The sequence below is a fragment of the Labeo rohita genome, chromosome 24 (genome assembly GCF_022985175.1).
Source record: "Labeo rohita strain BAU-BD-2019 chromosome 24, IGBB_LRoh.1.0, whole genome shotgun sequence".
In the NCBI taxonomy this organism is placed as follows: Eukaryota; Metazoa; Chordata; class Actinopteri; order Cypriniformes; family Cyprinidae; genus Labeo; species Labeo rohita.
Window position 1 is genome coordinate 10,707,550 of NC_066892.1, and position 23,917 is coordinate 10,731,466.

At 33.9% G+C, this 23,917-nt stretch overlaps 1 protein-coding gene and 1 long non-coding RNA gene across 5 annotated transcripts in view; one reads left to right on the forward strand and one right to left on the reverse strand.

The window, feature by feature from the left end:
• Window positions 1-23,917, reverse strand: part of map3k15 (mitogen-activated protein kinase kinase kinase 15) — a 46,309-nt gene that overhangs the window by 1,934 nt on the left and 20,458 nt on the right. For 2 of the 4 annotated variants that reach the window (XM_051098014.1, XM_051098016.1), the window contains 10 exons: window positions 22,450-22,607; window positions 21,404-21,587; window positions 17,101-17,278; window positions 15,151-15,325; window positions 14,890-15,075; window positions 13,004-13,109; window positions 12,675-12,906; window positions 10,982-11,097; window positions 10,515-10,624; window positions 10,298-10,374 (listed from right to left, as the gene is read on the reverse strand). In XM_051098014.1, the coding sequence (XP_050953971.1) occupies window positions 10,298-10,374; window positions 10,515-10,624; window positions 10,982-11,097; window positions 12,675-12,906; window positions 13,004-13,109; window positions 14,890-15,075; window positions 15,151-15,325; window positions 17,101-17,278; window positions 21,404-21,587; window positions 22,450-22,607 (1,522 nt within the window). Of the gene's footprint in view, window positions 1-6,822; window positions 6,938-10,297; window positions 10,375-10,514; window positions 10,625-10,981; window positions 11,098-12,674; window positions 12,907-13,003; window positions 13,110-14,889; window positions 15,076-15,150; window positions 15,326-17,100; window positions 17,279-21,403; window positions 21,588-22,449; window positions 22,608-23,917 lie in introns of those variants that run through there. The other 2 variants (XM_051098015.1, XM_051098017.1) reach the window with 2 other exon arrangements.
• LOC127155666 (uncharacterized) lies at window positions 1,566-6,323 on the forward strand. Its single transcript, XR_007825629.1, has 2 exons — window positions 1,566-3,077; window positions 4,344-6,323. It is a non-coding gene; the product is annotated as an uncharacterized LOC127155666 (long non-coding RNA).

Genomic DNA, 23,917 nt, shown 5'->3' on the forward strand with positions numbered 1-23,917 from the left:
ACAGAGAAACTCAAGAAGGAATGTTCCTGCCTCCACAACCAAGAAGACTAGATTTGAACCCTTTAAGGAAGAAGTCCACTTTCAGAGCAAAAATGTACAAATAATGCACTCACCCCCTTGTCATCCAAGATGTTCATGTCTTTCTTTCACCAGTTGTATAGAAATTATGTCTTTTGAAGAAAACATTTCAGGATTTTTCTCCTAATGGACTGCTATGGTGCCCCGAGTTTAAACTTCCAAAATGCAGTTTAAATGCAGCTTCAAACGATCCCAGCCGAGGAAGAACAGTCTTGTCTACCGAAACAATCGTCATTTTCATAAAAAAAAATAAAAAATAGGATTTGAATACTTCTTAATCTCAAACGCTTGTCTTGTCTTGCTCTCCCTAAACTCTGTGTATTCTTACTCAAGACAGTTAGGGTATGTCGAAAAACTGATTGTATTTTCTACCTTTTTAAAAATCATTTCAAAATCATCCTACATCGCTGCAGAAGTACCGACCCAGTCTTTGCAAAGTGAACATGCAACGAAGATCAAAGTAAAACAGTGATGTAGGACGATTTTAAAGTTGAGGGAGAACATGAAATGGGAGTTTTTTTTCGACACACCCTAACTGTCAAGACCCGGAAAAAAAAAAAAACAGTGGAGGAAGAGCAAGACAAGAAGAGCATTTGACATTAAAAAGTATAGAAATTGTATTATTTTTATCAAAGTAACCAATCGTTTCACTAGATAAGACCCTTCTTATCTAGTGAAAAGAGGGATTGTTTACAACCGCATTTGGGATCGTTTTAAACTCGGGGCACTATAGCAGTCTATTATATGGAGAAAAATCCTGAAATGCTTTCCTTAAAAAACAATTTCTTTACGATTGAAGAAGGAAAGACATGAACATCTTGGATGACAAGGGGGTGAGTACATTATCTGTACAATTTTGTTCTGGGAGTGGACTTACAGTAAACTTCAACTAAATGGAAAACATGAACCTACTCGTGAACCATTTGAAACCATCAACATTGAGTGGAATAACATTGACTCATCTTACTGTAAAATGGCTTGCAAGTTTATACACAGCTTAAACATTTAAAGAAAACAAAGGGAAAGGTCGTCCAGTACTAAATTACTTTATCTACAGTATTTGTGCATTTCTTGGAAATGTATTAATATACACTGATAAATTAAATGTTATATTTATTAATAATATATTTATAAATTAAATTACAAATATACAATTTATTTGAATAATATATTAAGTCTATATAAAGTCTAAATATTCCTTATTTCAAATATATACCCTACCAGTCAAAAGTTTCTGAACAGTAAGATTTTTCTTTAAAAAAACCAACAAAAAACTGCTCAACAAGCCTGCATTTATTTCATTCAAACTACAGCAAAAACAGTACAATTTTGAAATATTTTTACTGTTTAAATTAACTGCTTTCAATTTGAATATGTTTTAAAATGTAATTTATTCCTGTGATCAAAGCTGAATTTTCAGCATCATTACTCCAGTCTTCAGTGTCATTCAGAAATTATTCTAATATGCTGATCTGCTGTTCAAGAAACATTATTATTATTATTATTATTACTATTATTAATATTTAAAACAGTTGAGTACATTATAATTATAATTTATTATTTATTTTAAAACTACTTTTACTTAGGAAGGATGCTTTAAACTGATCAAAAAACATTTATAATTTTACAAGATTTCTATTTCAGATAAATGTTGTTCTTCTGAACTTTCTATTCATCAAAGAAACCTGAAAAAATTCTACTCGGCTGTTTTCAACATAACAAAAACAAATGTTTTTTTGAGCAGCCAATCAGAATATTAGATTTCTGAAGTAATGATGCTGGAAATTCAGCTTGAAATCACAGGAATAAATTACATTTTAAAATATATTCAAATAGAATACAGTTATTTTAAATAGTAAAAATATTTCAAAATTTTACTGTTTTTGCTGTGCTTTGGATCAAATAAACACAGACTTGGTGAGCAGAACTTTTGAGGCAAGTCAGCATATTAGAACGATTTTTGACGAATTATGTGACCCTGAAGACTGAAGTAATGATGCTGAAAATTCAGCTTTGCCATTGCAACAAAAAACTGCATTTTAAAAACATTAAATTAGAAACCGGTTCTTTTAATTAGTAATAATTTTTCATAATATTACCATTTTTACTATAATTTTAATATAAAATATTTGGAAAAGAAATTGAAGCGATTGGGGTATTTCAAGAAATTGAGATCACTTGAGCAAGTACATTTCAAAGGAACTGAAAAGATGTGCATGTAATTAATCGGGGTGTGAGGCACTCCACCTGGCCGACTTTAGGATAATAGGTCGGCTCTGTTGGTGACGTCCGAAAGACAGCCCACAGGGAGAGAGGGCCATTATGGGGAAATCCCCAAACAACCTTGCAAAAATGATACACCAGTATTTTGTCAAATTAAAAAGGGTATGGCCAAAAATGCATGCAAGATATAGGAAAGTAGATCAAGTATCATGATTTTACGGAAGAAGGTACACTGAGTGTTACAAGATAGGGTAGTAAAGGAGTCAGTTGAGGAAGGGAGTAAGAAACAGAAAGGGTGCTGTGTGAAGCGTATGTGTGAGAAATGTGTACAGACAGTGGATTGTTGGATAAGAGAGAAAGGAGGGCAATGCAGAAAGAATTGGAATGTAGAAATGAGAAGGGAAGAAAAATGAGCAATGTAAAGAAAACGTAACTGCAACACATAGATCCACCCCTTTGATGTGTTTATTTCTCCACATGTACCACTGCTGTATCATCACTATCCCGTGGCTGAGCTGCAAGCCCTAAAAGTGGACCCTGATCTCGACTGCTCTCCACCAAGAAGACGGACAGCACCAGTGGCAAGACCACCAGCACTGCCAGCGAGACCGGCAGTACCGTCAGCAATACCAATAGCACTGCAACCACAGGCGGTGGCAGCTGGAGGGCAAAAAATGATTCCCAAAACCCCCAATGAAGAGGTCGACAAGGAAAGGACTCGCAGACGTCCCCCACCAAAGAAAAGAAAGACAAGAAACACCATAAAGAAAGAAAATGTGAGTTTCAGGACCTGACGGGGCAATGATGGTCTTCCAAGCTTTCTTATTCGATTTGCTAATAAACGTTCTACGTTTCTTATTGATTTGGTTACACAGTTTTTTTCCAGTTTTGTATACATATTTAAACTTTGTGTATTATTTTATATTAGGCATATAACATGGTCTATTATGATTCGTTGTGTTAATAAAAATTCATTATGTTAAGTTCATGCCGCTAATTTAAAAGTGAAAGTAAAATGCGCAGGACGCTTTTACGAGCAGCAGTGTACGCGGTTTGGGTAGGGCACCAACTCCCAGGGGGGGCACCGTCCCACTTGCTCAAAAAAAAAACTTTCGTTCTATAGTAACATTAACATATACATATACACATACAGTAGGCTAAGCACACGTAACGCGCCATTGTCTCATTCAGACTTTGAGCTGTGATTAAATGTTTTAGATAGAAAATGTGTGCGGTTTCAGTCAGCCTGACAGAAAAACAGCTTCCGTTTTATCTAAGGGTAGGAGAGTCTGTGCCTCACTTATCTGTTTCCAAGGCCAGGGATCAGTCATGGTATGAAGTAGAGAGATTTGTGAAGAAATCTGTTGACGCAACAGACTGGTGTGAGACGAGTGTTGGCATGAAGCACAGAAAGAGTTTAGGGGCTTTTATGTCAGAATCCAAGTATAACATTAAAGTAGAAAAAATTGTGACCCCTATTGATGAAAGCACGAAAGAAAATCATTGCATGGCAAATATTTGCGCCTCAGACATACACCATGCTTTGGTAGAGGTGCCTACTAAATTGTGGGCAAAACACAAATATGATGTGGGGTTGATCAAGGGATGTGAACCGGTTGTAATCACTCCAAAATCTGATTACAGGCATGTCAACAGCAGTATCCTCTGAAGGCAGAGGCAATACTGGGTATAAAACCAGTGTTTGAGTCACTTTTGAAAGAGGGTATAATAATGCCATGTAATGATTCTCCAATATTTAATGTGAAAAACATAAGGGATAAGGGCCAAACTACAGAGTGGCGATTGTTTTCAGCATGCCACTGGACAAAAACAGTGGCTACTAGTTTGCATTTGAATTCAGCTGCAAAAGGCCATAAACTTACGGGTTTGAGTCATTGGGCGCCCATTTTTAAAGTCAGATGGGCACCCAATATTACATGCTCCTCTTGTGGCAGCTTTACTAGAAGCCATTTTGCTACCTAATAAGATAGCCATTTGTAAATGTGCAGCACACACAAATAACAAAGATTCTGTATCAACAGGAAACGCCAGAGCAGATGTTCTTCCTTACAGAGCATGCAGACTTTTGCTTTAGGAGCAAAGAAAGACCAGTGGAAACAATCTGGATGTACAATGAATAATGGTGTTTGGATGAGCTGTGATGGCAAGCCTTGTTTACCTCGACACCTTTTTGCTCATTACGCTAAAATGATGCATGGGTTGGACAATGCATCAAAAGAGGGAACGGTTGCACAAATTAAAGAACTGTGGTTTACAAAGGGGTTCACAACATTCGCAGAAAGTTTTTGTAAATTATGTGTTATTTTTAACACTCACAATGTGGTAAAAGTGACAAAAATGTCCCAAGCAGCAGCAGTAGCAAAGGCTCTGTTGACTGACATTCAGCTCAGGTGGAGCGATAAAATGATAAAATGCTATAAGAAAAAACTAATTGGCCAAGTGTTGTGAGGAAACTGGATTGACATGGGTTAATTGTTCTCATGGGCATGAGAATGAGAAAGAGATCCAGGGTGAACTGAGCTCATTTGAAATTCTCTTGGGAATGGAAGGGAGCAAACAACAGCTGCCATCAGTAGAATTGTGTGAGCATGACATGCTGAGTTACTGCAAGTGGCGAAAGTGGCAGAAACCCCTTTGCATGACATTAAACCTGGTAGCTTTATGGTGGTATAAGACCTGAAGAGAAAGAGTTGGAAAGCAAAAAGGTGCTTCTGATTACCCACATGGCTGTGAAGGTAGCTGAAGGAACCATGTGGATTCATGACAACCACTGCAGAAAAGTCCCATCTACACCCCGGAAGGAGGAGCAGATGGAGTAAAGAGATTTGAGGCACATGTCAACAAATGCCAGAGTCCGGTTTAAACACAAAGTGCTTTTACTCACATGATGACCGTAAAAAGAGCCTGAACAAGCAAACAATTATTGGTTTGAATAGTTAGCGAATTTGTGGGGAGGACGGGGAGACTGGCTGTGTAATACTGTGTTACCAGTTTTGGCAGCAGGATTGTTGGTGTTACTGGGCCTACCATGTATTTTTCAGCTTGTATCAAGCTCAGTTCAGAGACTGGTGAAAACTAGTGTGTCCCATCAAATGGTTAAATTGGATGTGTATCCTGGCAATGTGGGTTTGAGCATGTGTGAAGATGAGCTAACGATAGTGGATGTTACAGTGAAATGCATGCAATGGCTTAATGAGACAATAATTGGTACTGAAAGTATGGGGCATTTAGTTTTAATGATAAGCCTATGATAATGATAATCTATATCTATACATATATAATCTCTTTTGCTTGCAAGAAAACTAGGGCCTGTACCCACAAAAACAACCTTAGCATGTTTTCTCTTATTTCACACATTTAAGAGGGTGATCAATTATATGAAAATCAGAAATGAAGAGTATAAATGTGATGTGGTGACTTAAATTTGCTTTGAGATTTGAAATTGTAAGCAACACTCATGTTTGGTGTCTGTGTAGTGACTGAGGGTCTGACCCATGTCAGGAATGCAATAACAGTGTTTATTAGTTTAGCACGGCTCACAGATAGCGAATGTGGTGATTTAGGATTATTATAACCATTATTTTAATCAAACATTTTAAATTAATAGACTGAGTAGTAATTAATTTACCGAGTAGTTATCAATGAATGATAAAAAGGGGGAAATTGTGGAAGAAAAATTCATTTTACTTATCTTATGTGCTTATGGAATATTGTGTAAGGGTCTGCTTTATTTAAACCTGCTATGAGAATGACATGAGAGAAGGGTATCAGGGCCCTAAATATAAAGGTTTCAATCTCGGGAGTATGACATAGCAAAATGTATTTACAGTATCTGACTTTTACTATGGGTGGAAATTTACCAGTTAGGAGATGTAACCTTGAAGGCTGGGGAAGAGAGATAAGTTGGCGTGAGCCCTCCCTTCTGGGTCGCACTCTGCAGCAACCTGTGTTTCTGTATGACTGTCTGACCTTCTTTGCAAAGAATAAATTCATAAAAGACATTTGACTGAGTTCGTCTCTTACTTTGGTGAGAGTCGATTTGATTTTGCCAGAACACAGGTTATAAAGTTTATTGTAGCTATTAGGAATTTCACAATTCTTAATATAATATCGAACCATTCAGTACGACATCCACGGTTCAGTACGCGCTTCTGAATTGCGGTTTCGCATTTAAATAACTTCCTTGTTTTATTTCTCTTGGAATGTGCTGTATGTGTGCCCACGATGTCACATGTTGAAATGAGAAACGCTTCTGAAAAACGCTTATGAAAAAGCAACACATGCAGAGCACCTTCACTTCTAATGACACGCAATGATAAGCCTGGACCTGTTGTCCACCAAAAGAGTTCTAAAAACAAAAGTTATAAAAAAAATTCTATACTCATATTCTATGTATGTCAATTAGTAATGGGTTATGAAAATACACGAGATGGCTTGAAGAACACAGATAAACCATATGTTATTGCAGATGAGTTTATTGTCCTTACATTTTATCATTCAAAACGTTTAATGTAATATCTTGTTTTTATTTAGTTACAGCAGTGGACTACTTGCACAACTAACTCCACATTCTACGTTTTACGGCTTGGGAGTTTCCGGTTGAGGTTCAGCGTACCTACAAACAGACAGTTTCTCATGAGAACGCAGATTATTACTACATTTTAGGGCTGGCATTTCTTTACAAAACAATTACTCTTATTCACTCCGTTAGCAGGAATCATCTTCAACCTGCTGAAATCTTACTATAAATATATTTCCCTTCAATATGTGCATTCTGAATAATAAATAAATATATTTCCCCACTAACCTGCCGCATTCTCAAAAAAAGTATTTTTCTTTAACTGACCATATTTCGTACCTGATGAATGTACAGTTTTAAATGAGTTTGATTCATAAACACCCTTACGAAAATTAACCATGGTTTTACAATAGTAAAAGTGCCATGTTTTTCCCATATTTACCAATTGTACACAACACTTTTACTACAAATAGCCTACCATTGTTTAACTATGGACAGTGTAGTAAAACCCGAGTTAATTTGTGGTTATATGGTTTAACTTCACTTGCAATTTTTGGTTTTATTTGTAGTAATTGTTTGTGTGCGTTGGTGCTCTTATTCCAAGTCCAAACCGCTTATTCCATTGTTTAAAATGGCTGAGTGAATGTGCGGTAACTCCCTTATTTAAACATTTAAATAATTTTTAACAATAACACGCTGACAGTGCGACTATTGAATATTCATATTTTGGCATTAGGCTACATACAGTTAAATGATGACAGAATATGACACAGAATAGTGACTAACATATTTAATACAGATAAATATAGGTTCATTATGATCTTATTTATCAAATCTCACAAAGTGCAGCGTCGCGATTAGGCCGCTATAGAGCACTGACACCCTGTGGTGAACAATCACGTATGATTACCAGCCACCGTTTTCTCAGATCGGTTTACGTTGGATTAAAACTTCACGTTCTGTTTAGTTTGGAAAATTCTGTACAGAGTAATCATCAGAATACATCTTCTGCTGTCTCTGAAAATTTGCGAATTTGAAATCATCTCGCGAAATCTAATTTTATTAGGCGTTTAAGTCAACTAAATGATGACAGCGCATTGAAAATGTACATAACCGGAAATAACTAAGCTGTAAGATTTCAAAACGGAAGTGCGTCACGAGGCTCAGAGCAAGTAGTCCATAGCGATGCCTTTATCCATATTACAGAAGCTGGAAAGGAACGTCATCAGTGATGCTTCTTTGACGCATATGTGACCCTGGACCACAAAACCAGTCATAAGCTGAATAAATAAGCTTTCCATCGATGTATGGTTTGTTATGATAGAACAATATTTGGCCGAGATACAACTATTTCTGTATATGGAATCTGAGGGTGCAAAAAAATCAAAACATTGAGAAAATCACCTTTAAAGATTTCCAAATTAAGTTCTTTGCAATGCATATAACTAATCAAAAATTAAGTTGTGATATATTTACAGTAGAAAATTTGCAAAATATCTTCATGGAACATGATCTTTACTTAATTTCCTAATGATTTTTGGCATAAAAGAAAAATCTATAATTTTGACCCATACAATGTACAATGTACAATTTTTGGCTATTGCTACAAATATACCCCAGCGACGTAAGACTGGTTTTGTGGTCCAGGGTCACATATGTGGATTTTCTGCACAAGGGCGCCCTTTGGCGTCCATTATGAATATTTTGAGCAAAAATCGAAAAATAATAGACCAATTTGGAGTAGACGTCACAGTGACGTCACTTGCAGCTGCGCGCGCATAGTGGTTGCAGAAAAACACTGGTAGCAAGTGGAGGTAAACGGGTAAACTCCATGGAATAAGAGAAAAAAAAATATTTTTGTACCTTTTGATACCGAATCAGAATGCAAATAATTTTTATACAATCCTGTAGTCAAAGACGCCATTTGAAGCTAAACGCAGACATTTAAACAGACGTACTATGGATGAAAACCGCTATGATTACTCTACTTTTAAAGCATAAATTTGATTTAAACAATAGGTCTACATAATATTCACACATGCTGTTCATAGGGGATGTACTGTGTTAGCCCTACCGTTACAGCTTGACATATTATTTAAACCTATTACTATTAACCTTTTACCACACTTTTTTTTTTATATATATTTTATCTCATAATTCTTACTTTTATTTCCTCACAAATGCAAGTTTATATCTACTAATCCAGACTTTATTACTCGATTCAACAAAACTAATGAGTTTGTTAATTCTGAGGGAAAAAAGCCAGAAGTGTGGGATATAAGCCGAGGGGAAATGAATGAATGACGAGTAGTTTTTCTTGTAGATTTGTGGGATGTAATCTCGGAATTGCGAAAATAAAGTCAGGATTTTGAAATATAAAATAAAATTTACCTTTTTTATTCTTTTATTCCATGGCTCCATAGACTGCCAACTGAACCGCCCATAAAAACGTCATCCCGGTTTCGGATCTGTAAGACTATCCCATTATCTAACGCCAATTTCTCTGAATAACATTGTGACAAGCTCTTGTAATATGCAAATAACATTTTGAAAATGACATCTAATCAATATAATCTACACTCTTTTTAAATCTAAGTATTTTGTGCCATATCCTTGTAATTCTCTAGCTGTAAAGGCGATCTCTCCCGGGTTTTCTGCAACCATGCCGCGCGCACATCCCAAATGTTTACAAACAGATAATTGGTCTATACCTCTCTCAAAAGAAAAATTAAGCAGACATATACTAAACCACGCTTTTTCCAGAGGTTTAAGGGAGTATTTTGTTAATTTGTTGCAAAAAAAACACACTCAAGCAGCAAGATATCAGAACCGAACCATGGTTATAAACCAAGGTACGTATTGAACCGTGGACTAACTGTATTGTTGCATCCCTAGTAGCTATATGGACACTCAGTTTAATTTTTCTTGCTGTTTAATACATTTGGCTAAAATCTCATAATATAAAAGATGAACCGCTATGCACAGGATATTTAAAACGTGGCTACAACTAGACAGCAAATGCTAAGACTCTTCTTCCACTCTTCAAACTCTTCCACTCTTTCTTGTGTAAAGAAAACTGTACTTTTTCAAACATCAGTTCTGTATTTGCCCTTAAATTGCAAAGTAGACATCTGTCTTTAAAAAGCACGTTGTGGCACTTCATTCTGAATGGAGGCGGGTTATGAGGTTTGACTGGTAGTTTAAGGATTAACTCCTTTAAATGCTTTTCATTGATTAAATATTTGTAAAACCCACAAACAGACTTAACGGTGACCAGTAGTACTGATTTAAAATAAAAAAAAAATTCTGATCATCTTCCATGGCACGCTAGTGTGCCAGGGCACAGTGGTTGGGAAACACTGGCTTAGGTGACTAAATAATGAAGACCAATTCATGCAAAGGAAAAAGTATACACAATCAGTCATTTGCTTGAACAACTACAAATTAAGCCCTCACCTAAGCCTCAGGCAACGAAGGTCTTCTTTAGTGACATCGCAAAGAACGTCGTTAAGCGTAAAATCTTCTTCAGTGAACTGTCAGAAACCACAGAAACTTGGCATGAATCTTCTGTTTTATTTATTTATGGAAAGTTCAAACAGAAACTTCAAACCGAGTCATTTACCAGTCATGGGAACGACACAATGTCAACAGTGTTTAGTGTGATATATTTCACCTTGTCTATTGTCTCAGAGTCGGCACCCTGCTCCTTCAGCCAATCAGTAAGCTTCTTGTCAGGCTCGGGACGAGCGGCAATGTGAAATATAGAGGGAGCTGAGGGCATCTCTGTTGAGGGCAATGAAAAGATGTAGGAATATTAAAGCACAGATGCTAAAATCTATCTAGACAGCATTTATTCGCATATGAAATCAATCAATTATTGGCTTCAGCAATATTGCGAAATGTGCCTAGACAGTAGACAGTACGGCGACTCGCTAGTTTTCTTTTAACAGATTTTGTGTTTATTCTGTCCTGGTTGTAAACAAATCCAGAGGTCAGAATGGGATACTGGAAGTGAGTTGACACTTTGTCCATTACCTCAGCACACAGGCGTATGATTTCATTGTAAATAAAAACAGAATAAATGGCTTACAAACAAAATTAAATCAATATATCTGTGTGTGATTTAGTTACACAACTAACCTGCAGCAGGTTGCTGTCTGATCCTGATAAGCTCGATGTCGTGTACCCGCTGTTGGAGAGTTTGTCTCAGTACCTGCTGATATTCTCTCTCCTTCTGCACCAGCTCTTCAAGCAGCCTAAAGGGGGCGACATAACATTAAAACGCTCTACTTTAAACTATTCAAACAGTTTGAACTTATTCTAGTCATCTAAGATCACATTTGACTGACTAAAACCAACAAGAAAAGAGAACATGTACAAAAAAAACATCATAAAAACATTAAGCTCTACATTCAGGATCCAAAATTAAAACGGGAGGCCTTATCTTGTATATAACGTAAATAACAATGACCTGTGCTGTTTTGTACAAAAATAGAGAGAAAAGTAAATAATTGGAATGAAATATAATAGAATTTATTGCAAATATATTAATAATACTGGAATATATAAAATACACACTACAGTTCAGGGAGGATTTTTTTTTTTTTTTTTTGTATCATTCCGAAACAATGACATGTTTCATTATCAGTCAAAAGTCTCTTCTGCTCACCAAGCCTGCATTAATTTGATCCAAAGTACAGCAAAAACATTTTAAAAAATTAAATATTTTTACTACTTAAAATAACTGTCTTCTATCTGAATATTTGTAAAATGTAAATTATTAAAATTACATTTAAAATACTTTAGCAAGGACACTTTCAATTGATCAAAAGTGATAATAAAGGCATTTATAATGTTACAAAAGATTTCTATTTCAGATAAACGCTGTTCTTCTAAAAATTCTATTCATCAAAGAAACCTGAAATTCTACTCAGCTGTTTTCAACATAATAATAATAATAATAATAATAATGATAATAAATGTCGTGAGCAGCAAATCAGAACATTAGAATGATTTCTGAAGGATCATGTGACTGGAGTAATAATGGTAAAAATTCAGCTTTGAAATCACAGGAATAAATTACATTTTAAAATACATTCAGATAGAAAACGGTTATTTTAAATAGTAAAAACATTTTACAATTTGACAGTTTTTGCTTTACTTTGGATCAAATAAATGCTTTGGTGAGCGGAAAAGTCTTCAAAAAACTTCTTAAAAAAATCTTTAATGACTGGTAAAAAACTTTTTAGAAAGTTTATTTTGCAAAATTATTTATCAAAATTAAATGTTTATTTATCAAAAAATATTCATTTATCAAAAATAATATCAAAAATGTTTTGACAAATATTTATCACTGTTTCCACAAAAATATTAAGCAGCATATTAAATGTTTTTTTTTAGTTTTTGTTTTTGTTTTAACATTGATAACAGCATATTAGAATGATTTCAGAAGGATCGTATGACACTGAAGACTGGAGTAATTGTGCTGAAAATTCAGCTTTGCCATCACAGGAATAAATTACATTTGAAAATCAGTATTTCAGAATATTAATATTAGGGTTGATTTTTAAAACTTTCAGTCTTGGTGAGCATGAGAGACTTCTTTTAAAAACATAAACATCTTACCAAACCAAACAATTGAACTGTCATGTTTATTTGTAGTAAATAATGCTAAATACACTTCCATGCAACTTTGGTATTTTGTATTTTTAGTCAATACGGTGAGTACTTTATTTTCCATTGACTCATCTTTGGAGTGGGTGTACTAAATATTTTGTATACTGTTTACGTTTAACTGCCTTAAACAGAATGCTGATAAGGAATCTTAGTGTACCTGCTCGTTTCCTGTTTGAGGCGTCCGAGCTGGGCTCCCAGTGGGTGCTGTGGCCGCTGAGCCTCATGAGATATGACTGAGCTGAGGGTGCTGACTCCAGACGTGAGAGCTTGATCTTCCTGCGTCGTGCGTGCCACCGATCCAAAGTCTCCATCATCCTCTTCATCCACTTCATCTGCATCCTTATCTGCGCCCTCACTTTCTGATGCAGGCCCAAAGTGTGTTTGTAGCTCTGGATGAGTGACAGATGCAAAATGGGACACGGTTTCTTTGATGTTCCACACAACATCAAAACAAAAAAAGTCACTCTCACACCCACACACACACACCTGGAATTAAAATGGTAACAGCTGCCTGCACAGCCCGTCTAATGATATTGTCCATGGCAAACATCCAGTGTGGTTTAATGTGGTGGTTCCTCAAGACTTTATTTACCTGAAACAAACCGTGATGAAAGAAATAATGATCTCAAACTAGACATACTGTAAGTGGGAGACACAGATAGGAGGAGGCCGCACAAGAACGAGGAACAAATTACAAACTCCTTATCAGAGGAGAAATGACTAATCTAACGTTTAAGCAAAATATGCTTTATAATGTCAATCATTATAGAGAAAAGATGAATCATGTATTTTCTTGCATTAGATGTCTCCAATATTTGACAATAAAATAAACTGAAGATCCAGTATAATAAATAAAAGCACAATATGGCAGGATGCAGAAAAATAAATATCATGTGTAAAATAAAAACAAAATAAATCAGTGCAGAAACAATTTAAATAAGATCATTAAAAATAAAACAACAAACAAACAGCAGAGCTTAGAATAAATAATATAAAAGTTATTTTTCAAGGTTTTGTGCATTGTTCATTAAAAAACATTTTTTAAATATGAATTAATTAGAATAATTAAAAAAGGGGAAGTAACAAACTTTTGAAATGTTTTTGAAAGTAGTCTTTTTTTATGGTTACAAAGCCTTCATTTATTTTACCAAAATATACTAATATTGCAAAATAATTTGAAACAACAGTTTTCTATTCAAAAGTATGGGATCAGTAAGATTTTTAATGTCAAGTCTGCATTTATTTAATCAAAAATCCAGAAAAAAAAATGTAATTTTGTGAAATATTATTGCAATTTAAAATAACAGTTTTCTATTTTAATATACTTTAAATAATAATTTATTTTTGTGATGCAAAGCTGAATTTTCAGTATCATTATTCTAGTCTTCAGTGTCACGTGATCCTTCAGAAATCATATTAATATGCTGATTTATTATCAGTGTTGAAAACAGTTGTGGTGCTTAATATTTTTTAGAACCTTTGATATTTTTTCAGGATTCTTTAATGAATAAAAAGTTAAAAAGAACAGTATTTATTCAAAATAGAAATTTTGTGTTAGAATATAAACTACTACTATCTTTTTTTTTTTTTTTTAAGAAATTAATACTTTTATTCAGCAAGGATGTGTTAAATGCATAAAAAGTGATTGACTTATATTGTAAAAAAAAAAAAATATTTTGAATAAATGCTGTTCTTTTAAACCTTTTATTCATCAAAGAATCTAAGAAAAAAGTATCACGTTGCAAAAAATTATTAAGCAGCACAACTGTTTCAACACTGGTCATAAATCAGTACACTGAAATAATTTCTCAATTAAGACTGGAGTTATGGCTGATGATAGTTCAGCACTGCGTCACAGAAATAAATTATATTTTAAAGTATATTAAAATAGGAAATCATATTAGAAATGGCAATATTTCACAATATTACTGTTTTTCTGTATTTTTGATCAAATAAATGCAGCCTTGATGAGCATAAAAGACGATCATCTGACATAAGCGTCACATGATCCTTCAGAAATCATTCTGATAAGCTGATATGGTGCTTAAGAAACATATTATTATCAGTGTTGAAAAAATTGTGGTGCTTAATATTTCTGTGAAAACCATGACGTGTTTTTTTCAACACTTTTTAAATATAAATAGAATAAATAAATGTCTTTACTTTAATTAATTTAATGCGCCCTTGCTGAATAAAAGTGTTTATTTATTAAAAAAGTATCTTACTGTTCCTAAACTTATGAATGTTACTGTATGTCCAACAAATGTCTTTAAAGTTTTAAAAGGAAATGTGTAATAAACAGCATTTTATCAATATATACAATGTATACTGTACAATAGAGAATGATACGATTTATACTGCAGTTCACTTACAGAGTCCTGGAAACCAAACAGAACCAGCTGGATCTGATTTATTGATGTGCTGTCGAAGTCCAGGTCCAGTTTGAGCTTCGAGATGGTTGTTGCCATCACACGTCGCTCAGGGCAGCGTATAAAGTCCCGTAAGATGCAGATGATCTGTTTGATGTGGTCCACTGACAACTTCAGCTCCTCTTGACCCTAAAAGACAAGAACACAATCCTCATTGTATGATTCGGACATACCAAACACAGTCAAATACACCAGGATACATACCTGGATGTGGTTCTCCATGAGGTTGGAGGTCACTTTATCCTGGTCCTCATTGAGGACCTTGTAGAGTATGGCACGTCTTTCACTGTCTTTCTTCAGCAGGAAGAGGCCAGAGTCGCTGTTCTCAGAGGAGGCTGGAGAGCTGCGGTCTTCTGCTGTAGGACTCTCATCTGGAACACTGAATCACACACATTTCACACTGATTTAGTAAGAACGTATGAATCTAAATAGTTTCGGAAAAAAAAAACAAGGCTGCATTTATTTCATGAATAATATGGTAAAAAGAGTAATAGTGTGAAATATTACAATGACTGTTAAAATATAACTTTTAAATATTAAATTGCATTTTTTAAAGTAAATATAATATTTAATATATTTTAAACTGTAAATTATTCCTATAATGGCATACATTTTTTTAGCATTATTACTTAAGTCTTCAGTGTCACATGATTTTTCAGAAATCATTCTAATATGCTTATTTGTTGCTCAAGAAACAAATGTCTTATCAATGTTGAAAATATTTTTATTATTTTTGTGTAAACCAAATTCTTACCAAAATTAAAATAAAATAAAATAAATAAATAAATAAACATAGAAATGTTTATTGATTGTGTTTTTAAGGCAGCATTATCAATAAATGAAATTAAAAAAAATAAAATAAATCACAATTAATCTGATTGTTTTTGTTTGTTTGTATATTTTTTTTACCATAAAATAAAATATTACATTAACACAGAGGGTTTTTTTAAATTGTGTTTTTAAGGCAAAAAACAATTTATTTAAAAAAAATAAAATAAAATAAAAAAAATTATATATATATATATATATATATATATATATATATATATATATATATATATATATATATATATATAATTTTTTTATAATTTTTTTAATTATATATATATATATAATTTTTACCAAAAATAAAATAAAATTAAAATTAAAATAAATAAAACAGAAAGGTGGTTTATTAATGTTTTTTAAGGTCACACTATAATTAAATTAAATTTTAATAATTATTAATAAAATAATTTTTAATAATTTAATAATTTTAATAAAATTTAGATTTTTTTTAAACAAAAATCAAATCAAATATTAAATTAACACAGAAAGGTTTTATTAATGGTGTTTTTTAATGCAACACTATCATTAAATGTAAAAAAAAAAAAAATTAAATCAAAAATGGTTCGTTTTTCACCAAAAATAAAATAAAATAAAATAAAATAAAAAATAAAAAATAAAATATTAAATTAGCACAGAAAGGTGGTTTTATTAATGGTGTGTTTCGGTCATAGGTGATCCCTTATACTTGCTGAGCTTTAAAGGTCAGTTTAGGCTGTGAACCGTGTTAAAACATTTAATTCCCTCAAATGTCAGGGTTAACTTTAGCAGCCAAAGTATATATAAATCTGGAGTGGTGATTAAAAACCATGATTTCATTACAGGAAAGAGGAAACGAGGTTAATGTGTGACAGCTCTATGATTTGGTGTGTGTGTGTGCGCGTCGAAACTGAGGTGAAGAAGTGGTCAGTAAAGTGTTCATGGGATTATTTTATGAGCAACCAGAGAGTACCTGTTGTAAAAGGCATTATCTCATTACACACACATACATACACCTGCCCAGAAACCACGACCCAGCACACCTGTCCCCTCATTCCACCGCGTTAATTAAACAGCGTTTCCAAGGAGTCGACTAGCTGTCAGGACAGGCCTCAGCGCTTCATGCCCAGGAAGTTGATTTACTGTTGGTCTGAGAGCTGAAGCGGCCGCCGATTCTCAAGCTCCGTAAACACAGTCACGTCATTAACATTCCAGACGCTAATCCAACGCTCGCATAAGCGCATACATATGCACACTCACAGCTATGGCTGACCAGCGAGTGACCTAAACTCGTCTGGACCGGTTTGATGACCCTCTGTATTCACCTTAGTGCTCTTCTTCTGAGCTCACCTGAGGAAGTTTGAGTTGGGCGGTTTGATGAGGTTCTCTGAGCTAGAGCGCTTTTTCTTCTCGAAGAACACGTCTTGTTTGGAGTCGCAGTCGGGAGACACGGAGCCCGGTTCGCTGCTGCTGCTCCCCGTGGCCTCCGTCTGCAGCTGGACTGGTAGTGAAACACTGCGGATGTAGTCTAAAGAGAGGAAAACACAGAAACTGATTGGTCACAGCATTTTTGGCTTTTATTCTCCCCTGAACTTCAAACCTTTCAAAAATACGAGTGAATAGTAAATAAAGGGTTAATTTTCTTAAATCAGAGTCAAGTAGTATATTTTGAATTAATTTCACCCATTTTGTTTTATATAATTAAACATTATATTAGGGCTGTCATTTCAACATGTTTATTTATTGTTATTAATTATAAAAAAGTAAATGATGCCCCCTGTAGGCCAATAACAGACTTACATACAATGATATAGAAATAAAACTAACATATTTACTTCCAAAATCATTTATTGTAATGCCTGTTCAGTAAATAACAATAAATGCTACAATAAATGTATTTTTCATTAGCTTATTAACCAATTATTTGGATTCACTAAAACAAAACCTTTTAATTGACAGCCCCAATTTAATTTAATTTAATATACTATTTGGGTTTCTACCACAATATATAATAGCACAATAATATTTGCACAATATAGCAACATTTTACAATAAGGTCACAAATTAGAAGTACAAAACAAGGATTTGTAAAGAAAAATGTGGATTTTAATATAAGCAAAAAGAACACTGGTTTTTCTTTGCTGTAAACAAAACTTGGTATTATAAAGTATTATATTTTAATTATATAATATGGCTGTTTTTCTTACAGAAACGCACCTATTCACTTCAAGAGGCCATTATTAACCACCTGTAGCCGTGTGGATACTTTTTATGATGGATGGATGCACTTTGTTGAACTTGAAAGTCTCAACACCCATTCACTGCCATTATAAAGCTTGGAGAGCTGGGAAATTTATAATATAACTCTGATTGTATTTGTCTGAAAGAAGAAAGTCATACACACCTCGGATAGCTTAAGGGTGAGTAAATCATAATTTATTAATCATAATTTAAATTTTTGGGTGAACTATCCCTTTAATTAAAGTTACTGTTAATTTCAGCATTTACAAACACATTATTAAAATCAAAACTTGTACCTGCTAATATTATAGACCAACTAACAATACAGTTTTTTCTTCTAATGTCAACAAAAATTAATAAATACTTTGACTCGTTAGTTAATGCATGTGACCTTATTGTAAAATGTTACCCACAATGTTACAGTAATTTTTTTAAACTCTTCCAAGTAAGTTGACAGTAAACCACAGAGAAGAGAGAGCAACACAAAAATTAAAAGAATGAGGAAAAAAAGATATCGCACAAAGAACCAATCAGAGCACACAAAGAGCACATACTCAACACAATCACCAGTAGCTAGAAAAACACCAATGATTATGAACATATGGTCCACAAATACACATAAGAACACACAGATGATAAATACAAACCTTGCCACACTGTTACCCAGAGAATCCAAGCCAAAGCAGCCGATCGGATGACATTAAGGGAGAAGGAGATATTGGGTTATTAATATTTGGCCTGTACTATAATGTCTAATGAACAAAAGTGGGAAAACACCAGGCCTGCAAAGCAATTTCTGTGCTTCAAAACCTAGCAAGTTGTCTTTGGAGAGATCACATGTGTGTTCCAGATACAAGGACTGTTTTAAATTATACCTCCTCCTAGTAAGAAACCATTTTTTTTAAAGAGAAAACAAACATTATAATCAAATTCGAATGCAGTATTTCATGCATCCTTCACAGGAACTGAATACGGCAATAAACTAAAAACATCATTCAAGATTAATGTTGATTATACACTACTGTTCAAAAGTTTTAGCGTCAGTAAGGTTTTTAAAAAGAAATTAGAGCGGTCACTAATGATTATTTTGGTAATCGAGTTATCGAATGATTATTCTAATAATTAATCAAGTAATCAAGTAAATCTATTTTTTTTAAATAGGCCTAAGCAAACAATAGCCTTTAAAATAACTTAAAATATATACATGTGTGACCCTGGACCACAAAACCAGTCTTAAGTAGCATGGATATATTTGTAGCAATATCCAACAATACATTGTATGGGTCAAAATGATAGATTTTTTATTTATGCCAAAAATCTTGTTCCATTAAGATATTTTGTAAATTTCTTACTGTAAATATATCAAATCTTTTTGATTAGCAATATCTGTTGCGAAGAACTTCATTTGGACAATTTTCTCAATATTTTGATTTTTTGCACCCTCAGATTTCAGATATTCAAGTTGTATTTCGCCCAAATACTGTTCTATTATAACAAACCACACATCAATGGAAAGCTTATTTATTCAGATTTCAGATTATATAAAACTGGTTTTGTGGTCCAGGGTCACATATATAATAATATAAACGAGGCAATATTAGTAAACAAAGTATCAAAAGCAAGTAACCATGGGGTTTTATTGAACAAAGCTGTTAATATACATAATGTATCATAAATAATAGAACATTTAAACAGCATTTAATTCAAAATGTCCAATTAATTTTTAATAATCGGCCATTTATCTACCACAGAAATGCTGCAGCCACTGTAATTTCTTAATATGTGTAACCGTTACATCAAAACATGTAAACTTAGACTGAGGGTTTGAGCTTTTATTTTGAAATCGCGACAGCAGTTGGCATATTGAAACATACTGATGTATTCTTCTGTGTTTGCGTAGGTTTATATACGATTTACCTTACAAATTGGATGAAATGGCGCATGTTGGGTTCTCAGATGAACGTTATAATAAACCCAAACTCACAGCAATATGCAGTGCATATAGTTATTTAATTGAATAGTAGCGTGTGTAAATTCACATCATGCTTATCATTTTTAAATGGGTTTATTATATCATGCAGCCTTGGAAAACAGTGTAGTAATACGTTTTATGGATTCTCCTCCATGCAGTGCGCCACTTCCGGTATTTTGCCGATTGCAGTCGATGGTTTTTTAAAATGGAGTACTCGATTTTAATCGAGGAATCGTGACAGCCCTAAAAGAAATTAATACTTTTTTTCAGCAAGGATGCATTACAGTAAACACACTTAAAATGTTACAAAAGATTTATGTTTCAAATAAATACTGTTCTTTTGAACTTTATATTCATCAAAAATCCTGCAAAAAGAGTTTCATCACTGCTTTAACAAAAATATTTGGTAGCACAGCTAATTCAATATTAAATTTCTTGAGCAAATCAGCATATTAGACTGATTTCTGAAGGATCATGTGACAGTGAAAACCGGAGTAATAATACTGAAAAGGCAGTTTTGCCATCACAGGAATAAACTAACGTTACATTGTGAAATATTTATTTTAAATTCACAGTTATTGCTGCATTTTTTAGCCTTGGTGAGCATAAGAGACTTCCTTCAGAAACATTAAAAAACCTTACTGAACACAAAGTTTTAAACAGTAGTGTAAACATATAACTTGCATTCATTTAAAACCAAAAAATATTAATGAAAATAGCTAAGTGTCATTAAAAGTTTAACCAAATACATTAAAAATGTAACCGGGTTGTATATTTTTATGCTTACTAGAGTATTAAGCAATTAGCTTAGCAACATGCTAACACCAAACTACTGTATTATTCTCTATAAAGAGCTATTTATGTTGCTCACTACGTAGAGAGCTTTTCAAATCAGTCGCTTATGTGGTTAAATGACAGTTTGGAAAGCAGTAGGCTTCTGTCACACACTGACACTTCTCTCACAATGTCACAAAGAAATCATGAGCGTTTTCTAAGAAAGCAGAGCACATGTTGGTGTGAAACACCACACCCTGAGAATGCTTTTCATGGACAGCAGGATAGCTGACATGTGCTGCTGGATGGAAACCATTTGTGAAAGTAGTGTGAGGCCGTATTGTTGATTTTCCTCTGTCTCCTCCCCTTTCCCAGGTCTTGTTGTTCCTACCCATCTCTTGTGTAAGTTCAATCTGGAGCGCGAGGGGCCGGCTGAGGGCAGTTTGGACCTGTTGTGAGTATCCCAGACAGCGGCGAGATGCAGGCATGCTGGGCTATGGGGGGGTTTGGCAGCTATGCGCGTGTTTGTCTGCGAAAAATGTTCTATGTGCGCTCTCACAAGACCCAAAATGCCTTACACACCATGGATGGGACCAGAGGAGTCAACCCAGGTCACGTTATTGTTACAGCTGCAGAAAGCGTGTTAGACTCGGTCAGAGACGTTACCTGAGGGTTTGAAAGCGATCTTGTTCTTTTTGCCTTTGATGTTTTGACGCAGGAATGGATCCTTGAGCAGGTCGCCGGCCGTCGCTCGTTTATTTGGGTCAGGCTCAAAGCAGGAAAGGATGAAGGATTTGGCCTCCGACGAAAGAGACTCTGGGATCTCCGGATGGATCTTAAACATGCCCACCTGGTACAAAGAGAGCAGAGACGAAAGCAGGAAATGATCTTTTATTAATAGTCTATTAAAAAATAAAAACAATATACAACATTGTACATCCTTTTACATAGGATTTTTTTAAAGTAGAAAATAGGATTTAAAAAAAAAAATTAAAACAAACAAATAAAATAAAATCGTATATACAATAAAAAAAAAATATTTTCTTAGTACTGTGATGATCAGTATTTATTTTTCTTAATTAATTAGCTTATATATTTAACAAAAAATTAAATTCAAATAAAATATAAATACATAAATACATGTGTATTCTATACACATTTAAAAAAAATCTAATTTGGTTATCTTCTATATTTATACCAAATTAATTATTTGATGTATTTAACCATAATTTAAATAAATACATAAATAAAATTCTATATAAATGAAAAACATAAATGTTTTTATTTTCTCAGTGTTATCTTCTGTATTTGCACCAAATTAATTATGTTCTGTATTCAACAATTAAAAATAAATTAATAAATAAACAAAAATAAAATAAAAATTCCATATACATAAAAAAATCTAAATTGGTTATCTTCTGTAATTATCTTATGTATTTAACCATGATTAAAATAAAATAAAATAAATTCTGTATACATCATGTTTTTATTTTCTCAATTGGTTATCTTCTGTATTTGCCCAAAAAGAATTATCATATGCATTTAACCACAATAAATAAATAAATACATTTTAATTAATTAATTATTTTCTCAACTGGTTATCTTCTGTATTTGCACCGTATATATATCTCTTTCTTTTTTATTACATTATAAAAATATGCGTTAACAGGGTGTATATATATATATTTTTTTTTAAGGAACTATATTTATACCTTAAACATAGCAGCCTGTGGTTCTCCCAGCTCATGAAAAGGAGGTTTCCCTGTTGCCATCTCTATGATAGTGCAACCCAGGGACCAGATATCAGCAGGTGCCCCGTAACCTCGAGGGCCTTTATCGATGATCTCAGGGGCCATATACTGTAACGTTCCTAGACAGAGATTTACAGGGGAAAAGCAGAATTTCATTAGATAAGAATGTGCTGTGACAGGACGTTGCCCAAAATCAAATAAATCAAGGAGAGAAGCTCAGAAGTGATGACGATGACAGTGGAAGGAAGGGGGAGGACAGATGAGCGCACCTGCTCTGATGCTTCAGCAGTCGCTAATGAAACACAAACACACTCCCGTCTCAGACACTATGCTAATCTAATTACTCCCCCACAGGAGACATTCTCATGTTACCAGTGACCAGGACTCATAATCGCTCACCGCACTGGAAGGAACGCTGTCTGTTTTGTGTCAGGAAATAAGAGTTATCTAAGCCTTGGAAAGGTGAACCAGTTCACACCAGTGTTTGCCCAATTTAGTCATTTTGCAAGGGGTTTCAAATATGAAGACCATCTTTCTAAAATATACAGTTGAAATGAAAAGTTTGCATACACCTTGCAGAATCTGCAAAATGTTCATTATTTTACCAAAATAAGTGGGATCATACAAAATGAATGTTATTTTTATTTAGTACTGACATTTACACATAGTCCACAAGAGAAAATAATAGTTGAATTTATAAAAATGACCCTGTTCAAAAGTTTACATACACTTGATTCTTAATACTATGTTGTTATCTGAATGACCCACAGCTGTTTTTTTTTAGTGATAGTTGTTCACGAGTCTCTTGTTTGTCCTGAACAGTTAATCTGCCAGCTGTTCTTTAGAAAAATCCTTCAGGTCCCACAAATTCTTTGGATTTTCAGCATTTGTGTGTATTTGAACCCTTTCCAACAATGACTGTATGATTTTGAGATCCATCTTTTCACACTGAGGACAACTGAGGGACTCATATGTAACTAATACAGAAAGTTCAAACGCTCACTGATGCTCCAGAGGGTAAAATGATGCATTAAGAGCCGGGGGGTGAAAACTTTTGAACACAATGAAGATGTGTACATTTTTCTTATTTTGCCTTAACATATTATTTTTTAATTTAGTACTGCCCTTCAGAAACTACATAAGATGCTTACATATTCCCTAGAAGACAAAATAAGTTCAATTCACCCTGATCTTTAAATTCCAAAAGTTTTCACCCCCCAGCTCTTAATGCATGGTTTTTCCTTCTGAAGCTTCAGTGAGTGTTTGAACCTTCTGTAATAGTTGAATATGAGTCCCTCAATTGTCCTCAGTGTGAAAAGATGAATGTCAAATTCACACAGTCATTGTTGGAAAGAGTTTAAATACACAAAGACACTAAAAAACCAAAAACTTTGTGGGACCTGAAGATTTTTTCTGATGAACAGCGGGC